This window comes from Poecilia reticulata, linkage group LG2 (genome assembly GCF_000633615.1).
Source record: "Poecilia reticulata strain Guanapo linkage group LG2, Guppy_female_1.0+MT, whole genome shotgun sequence".
Lineage (NCBI taxonomy): Eukaryota > Metazoa > Chordata > Actinopteri > Cyprinodontiformes > Poeciliidae > Poecilia > Poecilia reticulata.
In genome coordinates, this window is record NC_024332.1 from 41515880 (window position 1) to 41530387 (window position 14508).

The window sequence follows — 14508 nt, forward strand, 5'->3', positions numbered from 1 at the left end:
TTCTGTGAGTCACACTGTTTAAATGATGTGACTCACAGGAAGAGCAGAGACTGTAAACAAATAAAACATTTATTTAAAACTATTTCATAAGGCTCCATACTGTATCAAATTCAATCAGTCTCATGCTGACTAAAATCAAATTTTGATCATTTTAAATTGATTCAGAATTGCCAGAYGAGGAATTTCAATTCTCTATAGATTTTTTTTTTTCTGCAGATCTATAAGTTGCRTCATACAATAGTGAATTGAAACCAAAGTGTGGTCCTGGAAAAGTTTGAAAACTAACCATGAAACAGCTTGGAAAGTGCTTGACTTTTACTGTGGGAAACCCTGAGGTCAGAGGTCAGTTTGGTGTTTAAGCATCTTCTTGTGGATGATTTTCCTGCAGGGATCTGTGGCAGCTCAGGGCGGAGTTTTCCAGACTCTCCTCGTCTCTCCTCTGCAGCTGCGACTCCGTCTGCTCCTCACTGAGGCTCAGCGCCCCTCAGATCAAACCTGCCTCCTCTGACCTTCCTCCTCCATCATACTCATCTCCTCCTCTGTCCTCCACTCTCATCCWCCCTCCTCCAGACGTCTCAGGCTCTCTTCTTTGTCCCCGCTCCCCTTTTCCYCTTGGGATATTCACCTTAGCAGAAGATGAGGAGGAGGAGAAGCCACTGGACTTGAAGCTCCACCGTGAAGTGGACGTGTTCCAGCTGGAGCAAAGGTAAAAGACATGTTGGGTATCGAGGTTGTGTCGGAGGCTCAGGTCTTTACCTCCCTCCATCTGTGTGTGTGTGTGTGTGTGTGTTAGGATTGAGGAACTCAGTCGCTCCCTGGAGACGGCAGACAGAGCGAGGGAGGCATCGGAGGCAGAGGCGGAGCGGCTGAGGGAATCAGACAGGACACTGCATTCGGTCGGTCAGGCTGTCATCAGCATGGTGAGCCTCTCCTCCAATCAGATTCTGTTTCTTCCTGGCCCATCAGTTCATCTGGACGTTTTGTCTTCAGTTCCGGTCCCTGAGCAGGATCGGCAACCAGACGCCGAGCGTCTCCACGGACAGCGTCCTCAGTCTGGATCCGTCCTCCCTGCTGTCGGTTCTGTCTCAGACTGAGAGCATGCTGCAGAGGAAACACGAGGAGCTGCAGGTTGGTGACTGAAACAGGGTCAAAGCCCAAAACACACCATTTACATTCCACGATTCACACTACGACCACTAGACCAAGATAAAGACCCAGCTAAGTGTGCRTCTTTATCCACACTTMRCTGGGCCTAAGTGTGGACTGAGGACTCAGTCTRTGTGTGTCTGTGTGTTAGGGGGCGGAGTTAAGTCTGCGGCGGTTCAGCGAGGAGCAAACGTCTCTGCAGCTTCGCCTGAAACAGCTGGAGGAAGAAAAACAGCAGCTGGACATGAAAACTGGGAACAAACAGCAAGAACTGAAACACACGCTGGACTCTCTGAGCAGGTGACTGAGCTGCTGTCCCCTGCTGGTTGCTTCTGTTTTTGATTTAATTTTGACCAGTCTCATTAGTCGTCACGCGTTGATTAAGTCCCTGCCCTTTGTACACACCGCCCGTCGCTACTACCGATTGGATGGTTTAGTGAGGTCCTCGGATTGGCCCCGCCGGGGGTCGGCCACGGCCCCTAATGGGGCGCCGAGAAGACGATCAAATTTTTCTTTCACTTCCCTCAGTGAAGGAAAGTATCTTTTCTGAGATTCTGGATCAGATCATCAGTTTGATCATCAGTTCCCCAGGATGAACTCAGTTTAATTTATCATCACTTTTTAGTTTAGGGAGCCGTTTGATMAAATTTGTGTTTCTGTGACAGGGAGAAGGAGGCGTCCACCTCCCTGCGTCTGCAGGTGGAGGAGGTGCAGATGAAAGAGGAGGAGATGAAGAGGGAGATCRACAGACTGAGGAGAGAGAGAGACAGATTGGAGGAAAGAACCCGACAGCTGGAGGCAGAAAGATACAAACGGTACCAACRGGTTCTACTGAGACGTGTGTGATATTATGATATTCWGTTATTTATTCTGCTTTTAATTGGTTCTGTTATAATGTTGTAATTTTTACAAATATTTTCTTTAAGAAATATTACCTGTAAAAAATAGATTCCCATTTATTAAGTTTTTCTGTTGTTCTTACTGTTGGAGGAAGAGGAAGCACAATTATTGACCTGCTTTTACTCAGAAGCATATAAGAAAAAGAAACAATCAAAAAAGGTAGAAACTGTGAGCCTGTCTGATGCTAATGTAATGCAATATGGCATAAAAATAAAGTGTCGAGTTTTTTTATAACCAAATCTAATTTTAATTTTAAAAAAATTCACGACTTGCTTTCTTTTGTAAAAATTAAATTACAAGTCACAGGAAACATTTTCAAAAAGTGTCTTTTATTTAAATAATTTCTTCTGTGAGTTGTACGACAAAACCTCCTCTCTTGATTAAGTCAGAATATTAGCAAGACTTTAATGAGAAAGTCTGGATAACTAACYATTTCTTTTCTTCCTCATAAAATTACTACTTAATTCTCCKAATATTTCAATTGTATTCTTGTAATATTATGACTTTATKCTCGTAATTAAGAGAATTAGCCTGACCCTTATGCATTGTCGTAGAGTTYGTAAATAGAAACTGTAAAACATACTTCTCAAACAAGATGGCCACCCTGAGTTTGCTGACATCACTCTGAACTACGGAGACCCAAGGAGTGCATCTGTGAAAAAAGTTCCAATCTTCAAAAACCAAAATTTTGGTTTAATTGGTAAAATTGGTTTATGCCCCAGCCGTCGTTCTGCTGTCCTTTCTGGTTTTACAGCTGMTCTCTTTGCTGCAGGGTGGAGGAGGAGCTTCTGGAGAATGTCCAGCTGTCAGAGAGAGAAACTCAGCAGCGGATTGAGATCCACAGCCTGAAGGTACAAACTCTGCTTCCAGTTTTATTACCMAGAGAACTCACATCTGCAGGATAGAAACGAATAGCTGCTGGTCTACCTGCAGGTGACGCTGGAGAGGGAGCAGCTGGACAGGCAGAGAGCAGAAGAAGAAGGTGCTGATGCCAGAGAAGCCCTGCAGAAGGTTTGAATGTCCCTGAGTGTTCAGTGGATGTCAGCTGTTCATTTTAACCCTGTGTTTACTGGTGGTGCCCCTCTCTGTCGCCCCCGGTTGGCGATCTCCGCTCAGTGCAGGGAGTCCGTGCTGCACCTCTCCTCCTCAGAGACATTGCTGAAAAGGGAGGTTCAGGAGACGCGGGACGCCCTGGAAAAAATGTCGGCTCTGAACTCGTCTCTGGCCACAGACAAACGAGATCTGAACATGCAGCTGCTGAAGGTAAAACTCTCTGCCGCCTGGCTCAGAGGCTCCAGGGCAGCTTCCCGTAGCTTCACCACATCTCTCCGGTCATGTTTGTTTCAGCTGGAGACAGAGCTGTCAGACACCCAATCACAGCTGCAGACTCTGAGGTCAGAGGTCAGCGGTCTGCAGAGAGACATTAAAAGTCTGAGGAGTGAGTGCAGCCTCCTGAGGTGAGTCTCTACACCTGGAGAAGAACCTCCACCCTTAGCGTTTTGGTCCGACCAATCAAATCTCCTCAGAGTTCAGTCGGAGACGGACGCTGACGTCATCCATCAGCTGAAGGAGCGACGCTCACACCTGGAGAGAAACTTGGAGGAGACGGAGAAGGAGCTGGCCTCCCTGGAGGAGGAGAAGAAGATCACAGATCAGCAGCTGGACGAGGTAAACAGGAAACCAGGCTGATGGAGGGCTGGAGAGTCATCGATTAGATCAATTTCATTCTATTCATAGTTTGGTAGATTTAACTTTTGGAATATTGGAATTTTTTTTCACCAATTCACTCCTTGGGTTTCCATAGTTCAGAGTGATGTCATCTTGTTTGACATGCATATTTTACACTTGTATTTATTTGGAGTTTGAACTCAGGTCAACTCTACCACAAAATATTAGGGTCAGGCTAAGATTGTTTTAATTACAAGAATTAAATTGTAATATTTGGAGAAAAAAGTAGTAATCTTATGAGAATTCCAACAGAAAAAATAAAAATAAAGGAGGAATGTTGAGCATTGTTTGCCATTATACTTAAAAATACTTAACACTTTATAACAAATGATTATCATTAGGAAGACTTTGAAACAATCCTGTTTGTTTTTATAAGACAGAACCACACAGGTTGAGGTGGTGACAATAGATCCTGATAACTTTTTTCTCGTAATTTTAAGACATTTATTCAGGTAAAACTGTGTCTTTGTTTGCTAATAAAATTATTACATTCTCGTAATTAAACTAAAATCCTCTCATCCTGGCCCTAATATGCTGTCGGGCAACTCAAAAAAAGTTTTAAAACAACATCCACTTTCTGAAAATATTTTTGCTTATTTGTATTTTCTTTTTTCAGAAGAGAAAGCGAGAAAAATAAATATCAATTAAAATGAGAAAATTGAATCAGATTTTATTTTTAAGCCATGTCTCAAAGCCCCACACTGATGAGACTCATGTTGACCTGCATCGTGTTTGACTGCTCCTCTGTGCTCCTCAGTTATCCTCCCAGCACATCCTGGTACGTAAGATACTAAAGGAGCTGCAGGAACAGCTGTGGAACTCAGAGGGGCAGCTGAATCAGACGGAGAGGCAGAAGGAGGAGCTGCAGAGAGAAAGCAAGAAGCTGCAGGAGGAACAGGAAGTTCAGAGGAGATACAAGGAGCAGCTGGAGGAGGAGTTACAGGAGCTGAGGTAGTGAACACACCTAACGTCAGCCTCCTTCTCCTCCTAACAGGAGTGTCTGACCACAGCTCGTCTGCTCCTCCTGCAGGTCCGTGTCGGTGAACCTCCACCTGAAGCTCCGCCTGCAGCAGCAGCAGCTCTCCCAGTCTGAGGTGGACAGATGTCAGCAGAACACACACATCTGTACACTGCAGCAGGCCAAAGCCATCTTGCAGGGTCAGTCAGAGAGAGCACTGCTGTCGCTGGTTCATTACATGGGTCAGAGGTCACAGGTTAAAAAGGTCGATTAGACCTTTGACCTGTTTCAGTTTTTGTTCCTGGCCGTTCCCGGATAAAAAAAGCTGTTACAGGTCTTCAACATTGGAGCCACCTGTGCAGGTTGTTAGGCCTTCATGGCATTTTGCTGACTCAGGTCACAACCCCAACGTTGAAGACTTCTGGAAAAAAGAATCTGTTTCCAATCAATCTGCTGAAAATCAAAAATAAGGAATCTGTTCAAGTGAGAGAGGAAGAAGTTCAAACTCCTCCTGGAGATTTATTTAGAAAGTTCAGAGAGGAAAACGGAAAGAAGTCTGGTTGTGATTTAATGTTTCTGTCTGTCTGAAGGTGAGATCGAGTGTCTGAGAGGAGAACTGCAGCGAGAGACGGCAAGAAGAGAAGATGAGAGGGAGAAAAGGGAAAGAATGCTGGAGGAAACGAAAGAGTTGAAAGTAGAAATGGAGAGGCTGACGGAGGAGGTGAAGGAGCTGCAGACCAGGAGGATGGAGGAAGACGCCAAGAGGAAGGAGGAAGAGGAGTCGTGGCAGAGAGAAAGAGAAGTTCTGAACAAAGAGCTCGGCATGAGAGATGGAGAGGTGGAGGCCCTGAGGAGGCGCGCCGAGGGACTGATGGAGGAGGTGGAGGAGAGGCAGAGAGAGGTGGAGAAACTGAGGGAGGAGGTGGCTGAGGGAGAGACTGAGATCAGCTTCACGATGGAGAGACTGCAGAGAGTAGAGGTAGAGAAGGACAAACTGGAGGAGCAAGCAAAGAGGAACGAGGTCAGTCTAGAAGAGGAGGAGGTGAAGAGGAAAGAGGAGGAGAACCAGAGGGATTTAGAGACGGAGGCTCTGTGCGAACGGATCGAGAAGCTGGAAACAGAACAGAAAACAATGGAGGAAGAGCTCCGTCAGCTGAGGAGAGAGGAGGAGGAGAGGCGGACAGAGAGAGCTGTGGCAGATGAGGAAATCAGAAGGCTGAGAAAAGAAATCTCCTTTTTACAGGGGGAGGAGTGGAGACGGAGGGAGAAACAGCAGGAGGAGAAGGAGGAGCTGGAGGAGCAGCTGAAAGAGAAAGTTGGGGAGGTGGAGCTCCTGAAGGTCAGGCTGAACGTGGCTCAGGAGGAGTATGAAGAGATGAGGGAGGAGGTGGAGAAGAGGGAGCGCGGCCTGGAGCGACAGATCAGTGCCGTTAGGGACCGAGAGGAGGAGGTGGAGGAGCTGAAGGAGAGCCTGAGGTTGACTGAGGAGCAGAAGGAAGAAGGAGAACGGGAGCGGCAGGCGGTCTGCCACAAACTGAAGCAGAAGGAGGCGCAGGAGGAGCAGCTGGAGGCTCTGCTGACAGAGACTCAGGTGCTCCTCGAAAAGGAGAAACAAGAAAGAGGAGAAAAAGAGGAAACAATAACCTCCCTGGTCAAGGAGCTGCAGGAGGCTCAGGCTGAGAGAGAGGGAGCAAATAAGAGGGTCAGAGAGAAGGAGGAGGTCTGTGAGCAGCTGCAGGAGGAGGTCAGGATGTGGGAGCAGACATTAGAGCACCGTGATAAGGAGGTGAAAAGGCTCCAGAAAATCAATAATGAGCTACAAGAGGCGGTGCAGAAGCTGACAGGAGTGTTAGAGGAGAGAGAGGAGGAGTGGAAGGAGAAGGGAGATGCGAGGGTGAAAGAGGAGAAAAAGCTCAACAAGGTCATAAAAGGGCAACAAGAGGAGGTGCAACAGCTAAAGGCTGCACTGGAGGAGAAGGAGGAGGAGGTGAGGGAGTGGAAGGAGAAGGCAGAGCTGAGTGGGAAGGAGGAGAAAAAACTCACTAAGATAGTTAAGGAGAGAGCAGAGGAGGTGAAGCAGCTGAGGGCCACACAGGAGGATTTGGAGGAGCTGAAGGAGAGCCTGAGGCAGACTGAGAAGGAGAAGGAGGAAGGAGAACGGGAGCGGCAGGCGGTCTGTCACAAACTGAAAGAGAAGGAGGTGCAGGAGGAGCAGCTGGGGGCTCTGCTGATAGAAACTCAGGTGCTCCTCGAGAAGGAGAAAGGAGAAAAAGAGAAAATGATCTCCTCCCACAGCAAGGAGCTGCAGGAGGCTCAAGCCAATAAAGAGGGAGCGAATAAGAAGGTCAGAGAGAAGGAGGAGGCCTGCGAGAGGCTGCAGGAGGAGCTGAGGAGGTGGCAGCAGACAGGAGAGCTCAGTGATAAGGAGGTGAAAAAGCTGCAGAAGATCAATAAGGAGCTACAAGAGATGGTGCAGGAGCTGACGGTCACACTAGAGGAGAGAGAGGAGGAGTGGAAGGAGAAGGCAGAGGCAAGCTCCAAGGACGAGAGAAAGCTCTACAGGGTCATCAAGGAGCGACAAGAGGAGGTGCAGGAGATGAAGGCAGCGCTGGAGGAGAAGGAGGAGGAGGTGAGGGAGTGGAAGGAGAAGGCAGAGGCAAGCTCCAAGGACGAGAGAAAGCTCTACAGGGTCATCAAGGAGCGACAAGAGGAGGTGCAGGAGATGAAGGCAGCGCTGGAGGAGAAGGAGGAGGAGGTGAGGGAGTGGAAGGAGAAGGCAGACATGAGTGTAAAGGAGCAGAAAAAACTCAACAAAGTTGTTAAAGATAGAGTAGAGGAGGTGAAGCAACTGAGAGCAACACTGGAGGAGAGGGAGGAAGAGGTGAGAGAGGGGGAGAGGTGCAGAAGGATTGAGGAGGAGAAGAGCAGGAGGAATGAGGAGAAGGTGAGGGAGGTGGAGCAGCAACTGGAGAAAGAGAAGGAGGTGCTGAGCACAGTGAGGGAGGAGAGGAGGAGGTTAGAGGATAGACTGGAAGCAAAGGAGAAGGAGSAAGAAGGGAAGCTAAAAGAAATGGAGGAACAGAGTAATGTTCTAAGAATGAAAGAGGAGAAACTGAGAAGACTGGAGGAGGAGCTGAGGGAGGTGAAAGAGGAGCAAAAGGCGCAACAGTTAGCTGAGRAAGAGCTTCATCTGGAGGCGGAGAGGAGGAGATCCAGACTGAGAGAGCTGGAGGAGGAGAAGGCAGGACTGCTGGAGGAGCTGCAGAGTAAGGAGATGGAGGTGACAGGTCTTACAGAGGAGGTGCAGAGGAAGACAGAGGAGCTATCTGAGCTCAGAGAGGAGGTCCAAAGAAAACAAATAGAGAAGGAGGAGGAGCTGAGATCAAGAGAGGAGGAGTGGAGGTCAAATGAGCTGATGAGTATCAAGAAGGCACAAGAGGAGGAGAGGCACATGGAGGAGCTGATTAAGAGTAAAAGGGAGGTGTCTAAACTGAAAGAAGATCTGTATAAAGAGCAAAGAGAAAAGGAAGAGAAGCAGGAGCAGCTGAGGAGCTTTGAAAAGGATATGGCCGCTCTGAGAGAGGAGATGCAGAGGGAGAGGAGACGGGAAAAGGAGGAGAGGAGACTGATGGAAAAAGAGCAGGAGGCGGCACATGAAGCAACGCGGGAGGAGCTTAGAAGGAGGGAGGAGGAATGGATGTCAAATGAGTTGATGATCAACCAAATGGCGCAGGCGGAGAGGAGACAGATGGAGGAGGTACTAGAGGAGCTGATAAGTAGCAAAAGGGAGGTGTCTGCACTGAGAGACGAGATGAATAAGGAGCAAGGAGAAAATCAGGAGAAACTGAGGACGTTTGAGGAGGAGGTGTCAATTCTCAGAGAGGAGGTGATTAGAGAGAAGGAGGAGAAGCAGGAGAAGCTCCGAATATTTGAGAAGGAGGTGTCTGAACTCAAAGAGGAGCTGGTGAAGGAGCTCCAGGAAGGGGAGAAAATCCGAGATGAACTRATGAAGAGGAAGGAGGAGGTGGAGGAAGAGGTCAGGACGACCAAGGATGCATTAAAAGTCATCACTGAGGACATGAAAAAGGAGAAGGAGGAGATGAAGGAGAAGTTAACAAGGACAGAGATGGAGGTGGGGACTGTAAAGGAGGCCCACAAGAGGAGTGAAGAGGAGGTGTCGCTGCTCAAAGAGAAGCTCCAGAAGGAGCAGCAGGAGAAGCTGGAGATGCAAGAGAAGCTGAAGAAAAGTAGAGAAGACATCTTGGATCTTAAAGAGGAAGCAAAGAAGGAGCACCTGGGGAGGGAGGAGGCGCAGGAGGAATTGAGAAGTGTTCAGCGGAACGTGGAGGTGAAGGAGGAGAGCCTGAGCTCCCTGCGGAGTCAGGTACACAAACAATCCAGGGAGGAGCAGGAGATACTGAGGAGGTGAAATCCATTCAGGGTTTCCTCCAGAAAACTAGCTAAGTCTGGTGGTCGGGGTGCTGGGCGGTCCGCYATGTTTTTAAGTTAAAAAATGATCAAAGTTAAGAGGAAATTTTAAAATATGACTAGATAACTACAGTAGAGTTACTGAAAAACATTATAATACRCAACATACAGCTTAGTCTTAAAAAAGGCAAACACAAAAATTCAATTAAAATAAATATTTTTTTCCCCTAAAGTTAAATCACAATTAAATAATCAGCAAACTGGATCTTTAATCAAACATCAATCAACTCCACAGTATTTACCTTTAGGTCCCAAAATGGTTCACCTTATAAAACTACGATGCGTCAAAAAACTATTGAACACATGACAAATTTTCACCCATCCATTTTCTAACACCCTTGTCCCTTAGTGGGGTCAGGAGGGGTTGCTGGTGCCTCTCCAGCTAACGTTTAGGCGAGACGCGGGGTCACCTTGGACAGGTCGCCAGTCCGTCGCAGGGCAACACAGAGACACACAGGACAAATAACTATGCATATGCACACACACACACACACACCTAGGGACAATTAACCTGACAGTCATGCTTTTGGACTGTGGGAGGAAACTGGAGTACCCGGAGAAAACCCATGCATGTACAGGGAGAACATGCAAACTCTATGCAGAAAGACCCAGGACCTACTTGCTACAAGGCAGCAGCTCTACCAACTGCACCACTGTGCAGCCCATTTTCAAACATGCCTCCATGTCCCAGATTCCACCAAATCTGCAGAGAAAGTGTTAGTGGTGGTGATTTTCTTAACAGGATGAAGGGCTCTAAATCATGTTCTACTCTAGGCACCGTACAACACTGGAYCAGCTTTGGTCACATTTAAACAAGTAATAATAAAAAAAAATCTAAAATCGGTAATGATAAGTATTTATTTGCTTAACAAAATTTTCTTAGGATAAAATATTCACTGTATTTCTTGTATGAAGTATTTTCTTTTTTTAGTAAGATATGCTGCTGGATGCAGTATTTTGAATTGTTGATTGAGATTAGTTGTTATTTATCCAAAYGAATGCAGTATTTACAAGAAACACCATGAATGAAAAAGGCCTATTGATGTAAGTGATGTGATTCATTTACATCAACTTCATTAAGTTGCAGTACAGACACAGACCCGGGCTTTTATTGAGCGAGCATATGAAACATACATGCACACGCCACACATCATTCTTCATTCACAAAGATATATGCGCTCATATTCTCACTAAACACTTAACACAAACCTTTAAAAACRCAACTATGCTCACAATTTGTGTTGAGCTTTTGTACTTGATACTTACCTTGATGGTTGAGGTGAACCTGCTCTGCAAGATCACCTTTCAAATCACACAGGCCAACGCGCTAGGTGCCAGTGGTGGGACACRCTGCCATTTTCAATACATCAACTATAAACCATCTTTGTCTCCACTGTTACTGGTGTACTAAAAAAAAGCAGTTTAAAATGAAATGAATAAACAAGCTGTGCTAAGCCTGGTGGGAGGCAAGCCAAGCCAGGCGGCCTGCCAGGCTTGTGATACTCTGGTTTCTGTTTCAGGTGTGGAATCTGAGCCTGAGCCAGGAACAAGTTCGGAAGGAGTTGAAGGAGAAGGAGGAGCAGAACCAGGAGCTGAAGGATGGGCTTAGGGTGGCCCTGAAGGAGATCTCCCAGCTGGAGGCTCTCCTGAAGGTACAGAGACTCCYGCTGGACAGGGTTACAGTCTAAGGTCATCATGTTTGACCTGTCTGTGAATCCTTAAAAAGTCTTACATTTATTTACCTAAAATGAAGGCCTTTAAATGGATTACGTTCATTTTTAAAAAGTAAGTTAGCCTTATTTTAATCACGTCTTAAATTAAGCCTCAACACAAATATCTGAATATATAGTCTATGTATTTTTTTACATAGCTAACTAGCTAGCTTTTTCCATCTATCATGGGTAGTGCAAATTTATTGACAAAGTTCATGAATTTCTATAGAGGTACAGGTCTTAAATTTCATTCACAATGGTCTTAAAAAATMTTAAATTAGAGTTTGTGAAACCTGCAGAAACCCTGTTTATCGCTTTGACTCCTCGCTTAGGAGAACCACGCTGAGGGGGAACGTCTGAAGACCGCCCTGATGGAGATGAAGAAGGAGATGGACAGAGTCAGAGAGGAGAGTCAGAAGGCGGCCATTGAGGAGCTGGATAAGCAAGGAGAGCTGGAGGAGCTGCGAGCCAAAGTTAAGAGCCTGAAGAGGAGAAAAAGTGAGATGTTAGAGGAGCTGGACAACGCAGAGAAGAGGAGGAAGGAGGCTGAGAAGAAGTGGAAGACTCGAGTGGAAGAGGTGGAGAAAGAGCAGGTGGTGAAGCTGAACGCTCTCAATACAGAAGTCCARATACTGCGGAGGAAACAGGAGGAGGTGGAAACAGAKTGGAGGTCCAGGGTGGAAAAGAAGGAGGTGGAGATAGAGAAAGCGAGAATGGAGGTGCAAGAGAGCCAAACAGAGCTGAACAAGTGCAAAGCCTTGACAGAGGAGCAGAAGAATCAGCTCTACATACTGACTCAGAGCAACAAGCAGCTGGAGGCAGACAGGGACCGGGTCCGAATGGCCCTGGAGCGGACAGAGTCAGCCATGATTGGCTACAGGGAGAGAGTGCACCAACAGGAGCAGAACCCGGGGGCGGGTCCTCACTCAGAGGAGGTCAGTGCAGCGTCTGATTGGTTGGGTTAAGAGCAGATGACCTCTGTGATTACACACTTACACCTGGCTGTCCTGATTGACCTTGAGAGAAATGTGTGTCCTCAGAGTGACAGACTGTTGGTCCTGCAGCACCAGGTGGCTGAACTGGAGCTGAACCAAAAACGGATGGACAAGAAGAATTCCCGTCTGGAAAGCCTGAAAGACAAGCTGAAGAAAGACAGAAGTGTCCTCAAAGACACGTTGAAACAGGTGTCCACCCTCTCATCTCCAGCACTAGCACTTTAACTCYGGGCTTTTAATGGAGCTCTTGGTTTTCCATCCTAGGAATGTAAACTGAAATTGAGGCACAAGGGTGCATTTATTCTGGAGTTAATTTAATACATACAGGCTTCAGTTCATATATAAACTCTAATAATTTTTTAAATGTCTTTTGGCAAGTTTCACTTTGTCATCATAATATTTCCTTTTTTTGCTTATTTTTTGGAGACATTAATAACTGGTGTTGAAATAATCAGCCCCTCCAGGCTTAAAATTGCAGATTTTACTGGACCTTTTTTAAAAAGTTGCAGTCAGTGATGAGTGAATTTTCATTAATAGTTGCGATCGCAGCTTCCTGAAGGGACTGAGTGGTGAGCAGCTCACAGCAGGCTGGAATGTTGTTCCTGTAGCTGCTGACCAGTTTCCCGGGGTTTGAGGGCGGYGGTTCATGGATGGAAACTTCCWACCACAGTTTCACAAACACAGATACTAAAAGTCCTGCTTTTACGTGTTTTGTGGTTTTTGTAAATTTGTGACCCTTTTGTCCGTCAGGTGGAGGAGGAACGATCGAGGCTCCAGCAGCAGCTTTCACTCAGCTCCAGGACTCAGGCGAGACAGGTGAGTCTGTGTGACGAGGCTTCACAGGTAAGCAGCTGTGACTCCGTGTGATTAACGGGTGTGTGGTGGTGTGTGTTCAGTCATCTGAGAACACCTCTGACGTAGASCGCACCGTGAGGGAGCTAGAGGACCAGGTGAGATCACCACAGAAGAAGAGTTTTAACGTCTTGATTGGTCAGGTGGATGCTGATGATGTCATCATGTCTGCACATTCAAGGTGAATCGTCTCCGCATCTCGCTGGCGGTGGAGCAGGAGCAGAAGGCGGAGTTTATTGAGCAGTCRTCCAGAAACAGCGAATGGCTGCTCTCGATGAGGCAKGACCTGAACGATTCGCTGGCCGCCGTCTCACGCCGTCCAATCCCAGCAGTCCTGGAGTCTGAGACGCAGCGATTGGACCGCAGCTTGAAGGAGGAGGACCTTAGGTTGTCTCTGAGCCAATCATAGCACACGACCAAAAAGACTTCRTATATGAGCAGCTTAGATTTCTGATTGGACAGATTCTGCCTACAGTGAGTCGTCATTTAACGTTGACCAATCAGACGAGACCAAAACATTACATCTAACGAACTCTCACCTGAATACTTGTTGGGATTTTTTTTGTTTTGTTTATTTTAAATGTTATTTATTTTTTTGTAAGCAGCTCAATAAACCAAAGGTTTTATAAGTGAGGATGTTTGTGGTTTTCATTTTTGTTGTGTTAGTAAATGAATCCATCAAATTCATGTTTGAACTCAAACTTTGAGCTCATTCAGGAAGTCTGCAGACTTCACCACCAAACTGGGTCCAGTCCTCATCCAGGTCTGAAGCTCCCAGTTCTCAACTGGTTTAGTTTCCCTCAGTAGATATTGGTTTCAGTAAACAATGGTTCCTCTTRTTCTGGTCCATTCATGGTGACCACTGTTCAGCATCGCGCCGACTCATGTTCTGATTCAGTTCCTCATACTCAAAAAAAAAATGCTAAGTTCAGGATCCCATCATCATGTTTATCCAGCTTTAATTAAAACTATTCTGTTGTCCTAAAATCCCAAACCAATATTTTGCTTTTCCTAAATTATATCAACAGTTTTGTCCACATCTTTAACCTACATGTGGTAATTTATAATATTCTGACTYAATAGTGGGTTTCTTATTTGTTTTTCTTTTGTAATGCTTTAAAATCTGTTTTATCAGCTGAATGTGACCATGGATGAYTGAACAATCTCAAACTGCAGCTTCCTCTGCAGCACAGACCCAAACGTTTGATGCAAACCTGTTTTTTGTCTGCAGCTGGAAACATCTGTCCCAGTCCCAACAACACAGAACATTTTTGTTTTGTTTCCAGTTTCCTGCATCGTGAATCATCCGAGTGAAAAGAGAAGCTCCACCTGAGAGCAGAGCCTAACCTCATGCCAGCAGCTGCAGCTGGTTCATGTCTGTTGGTCTTAGACACAGAGTCCTACGGAAGAGCATTGAGGCCAAAAAGCAAAAWGAATTCGGGCTTTTCATCTCAGAATTCAGATTTTAAAAAGCCATTCTTAGGTGTATGGCAATTATTACCACATGAAAATGATCACATAATGAACTTTCTATTTTATATATTTTGTGAACCTGCACTTTGTCCCCCATGAAATCCAGTCCCAAAATMTTTTTTGTAGATTTACTAGATTTTGTGTGTAAACAATTTTAATACATTTGAGCCTGAGATTAAAATCATAATGGATCAGAATTCTACATCATTGTAGTACGCCTATTACAGATTTTTAAAAGTATATTTCTGCCAAAGGA

The 14508-nt window shown here is 46.0% G+C and overlaps 1 protein-coding gene across 1 annotated transcript in view; it reads left to right on the forward strand.

Annotated features, from left to right (window-relative positions):
- LOC103461780 (trichohyalin) overlaps window positions 1–13413 on the forward strand; it is a 17444-nt gene extending 4031 nt beyond the window's left edge. Inside the window, exons 5-24 of the mRNA XM_008404130.2 lie at window positions 389–706; window positions 794–920; window positions 991–1128; window positions 1298–1446; window positions 1812–1961; window positions 2819–2897; window positions 2980–3057; window positions 3163–3309; window positions 3394–3503; window positions 3573–3714; window positions 4532–4725; window positions 4805–4932; window positions 5323–7256; window positions 7383–9116; window positions 10741–10872; window positions 11265–11867; window positions 11973–12116; window positions 12678–12743; window positions 12824–12877; window positions 12961–13413. Of these exons, the coding sequence (XP_008402352.2) occupies window positions 389–706; window positions 794–920; window positions 991–1128; window positions 1298–1446; window positions 1812–1961; window positions 2819–2897; window positions 2980–3057; window positions 3163–3309; window positions 3394–3503; window positions 3573–3714; window positions 4532–4725; window positions 4805–4932; window positions 5323–7256; window positions 7383–9116; window positions 10741–10872; window positions 11265–11867; window positions 11973–12116; window positions 12678–12743; window positions 12824–12877; window positions 12961–13188 (6655 nt within the window). The 3' untranslated portion in view covers window positions 13189–13413. The remainder of the gene's footprint in view (window positions 1–388; window positions 707–793; window positions 921–990; window positions 1129–1297; window positions 1447–1811; window positions 1962–2818; window positions 2898–2979; window positions 3058–3162; window positions 3310–3393; window positions 3504–3572; window positions 3715–4531; window positions 4726–4804; window positions 4933–5322; window positions 7257–7382; window positions 9117–10740; window positions 10873–11264; window positions 11868–11972; window positions 12117–12677; window positions 12744–12823; window positions 12878–12960) is intronic.
- Window positions 13414–14508: the final 1095 nt, after the last annotated feature.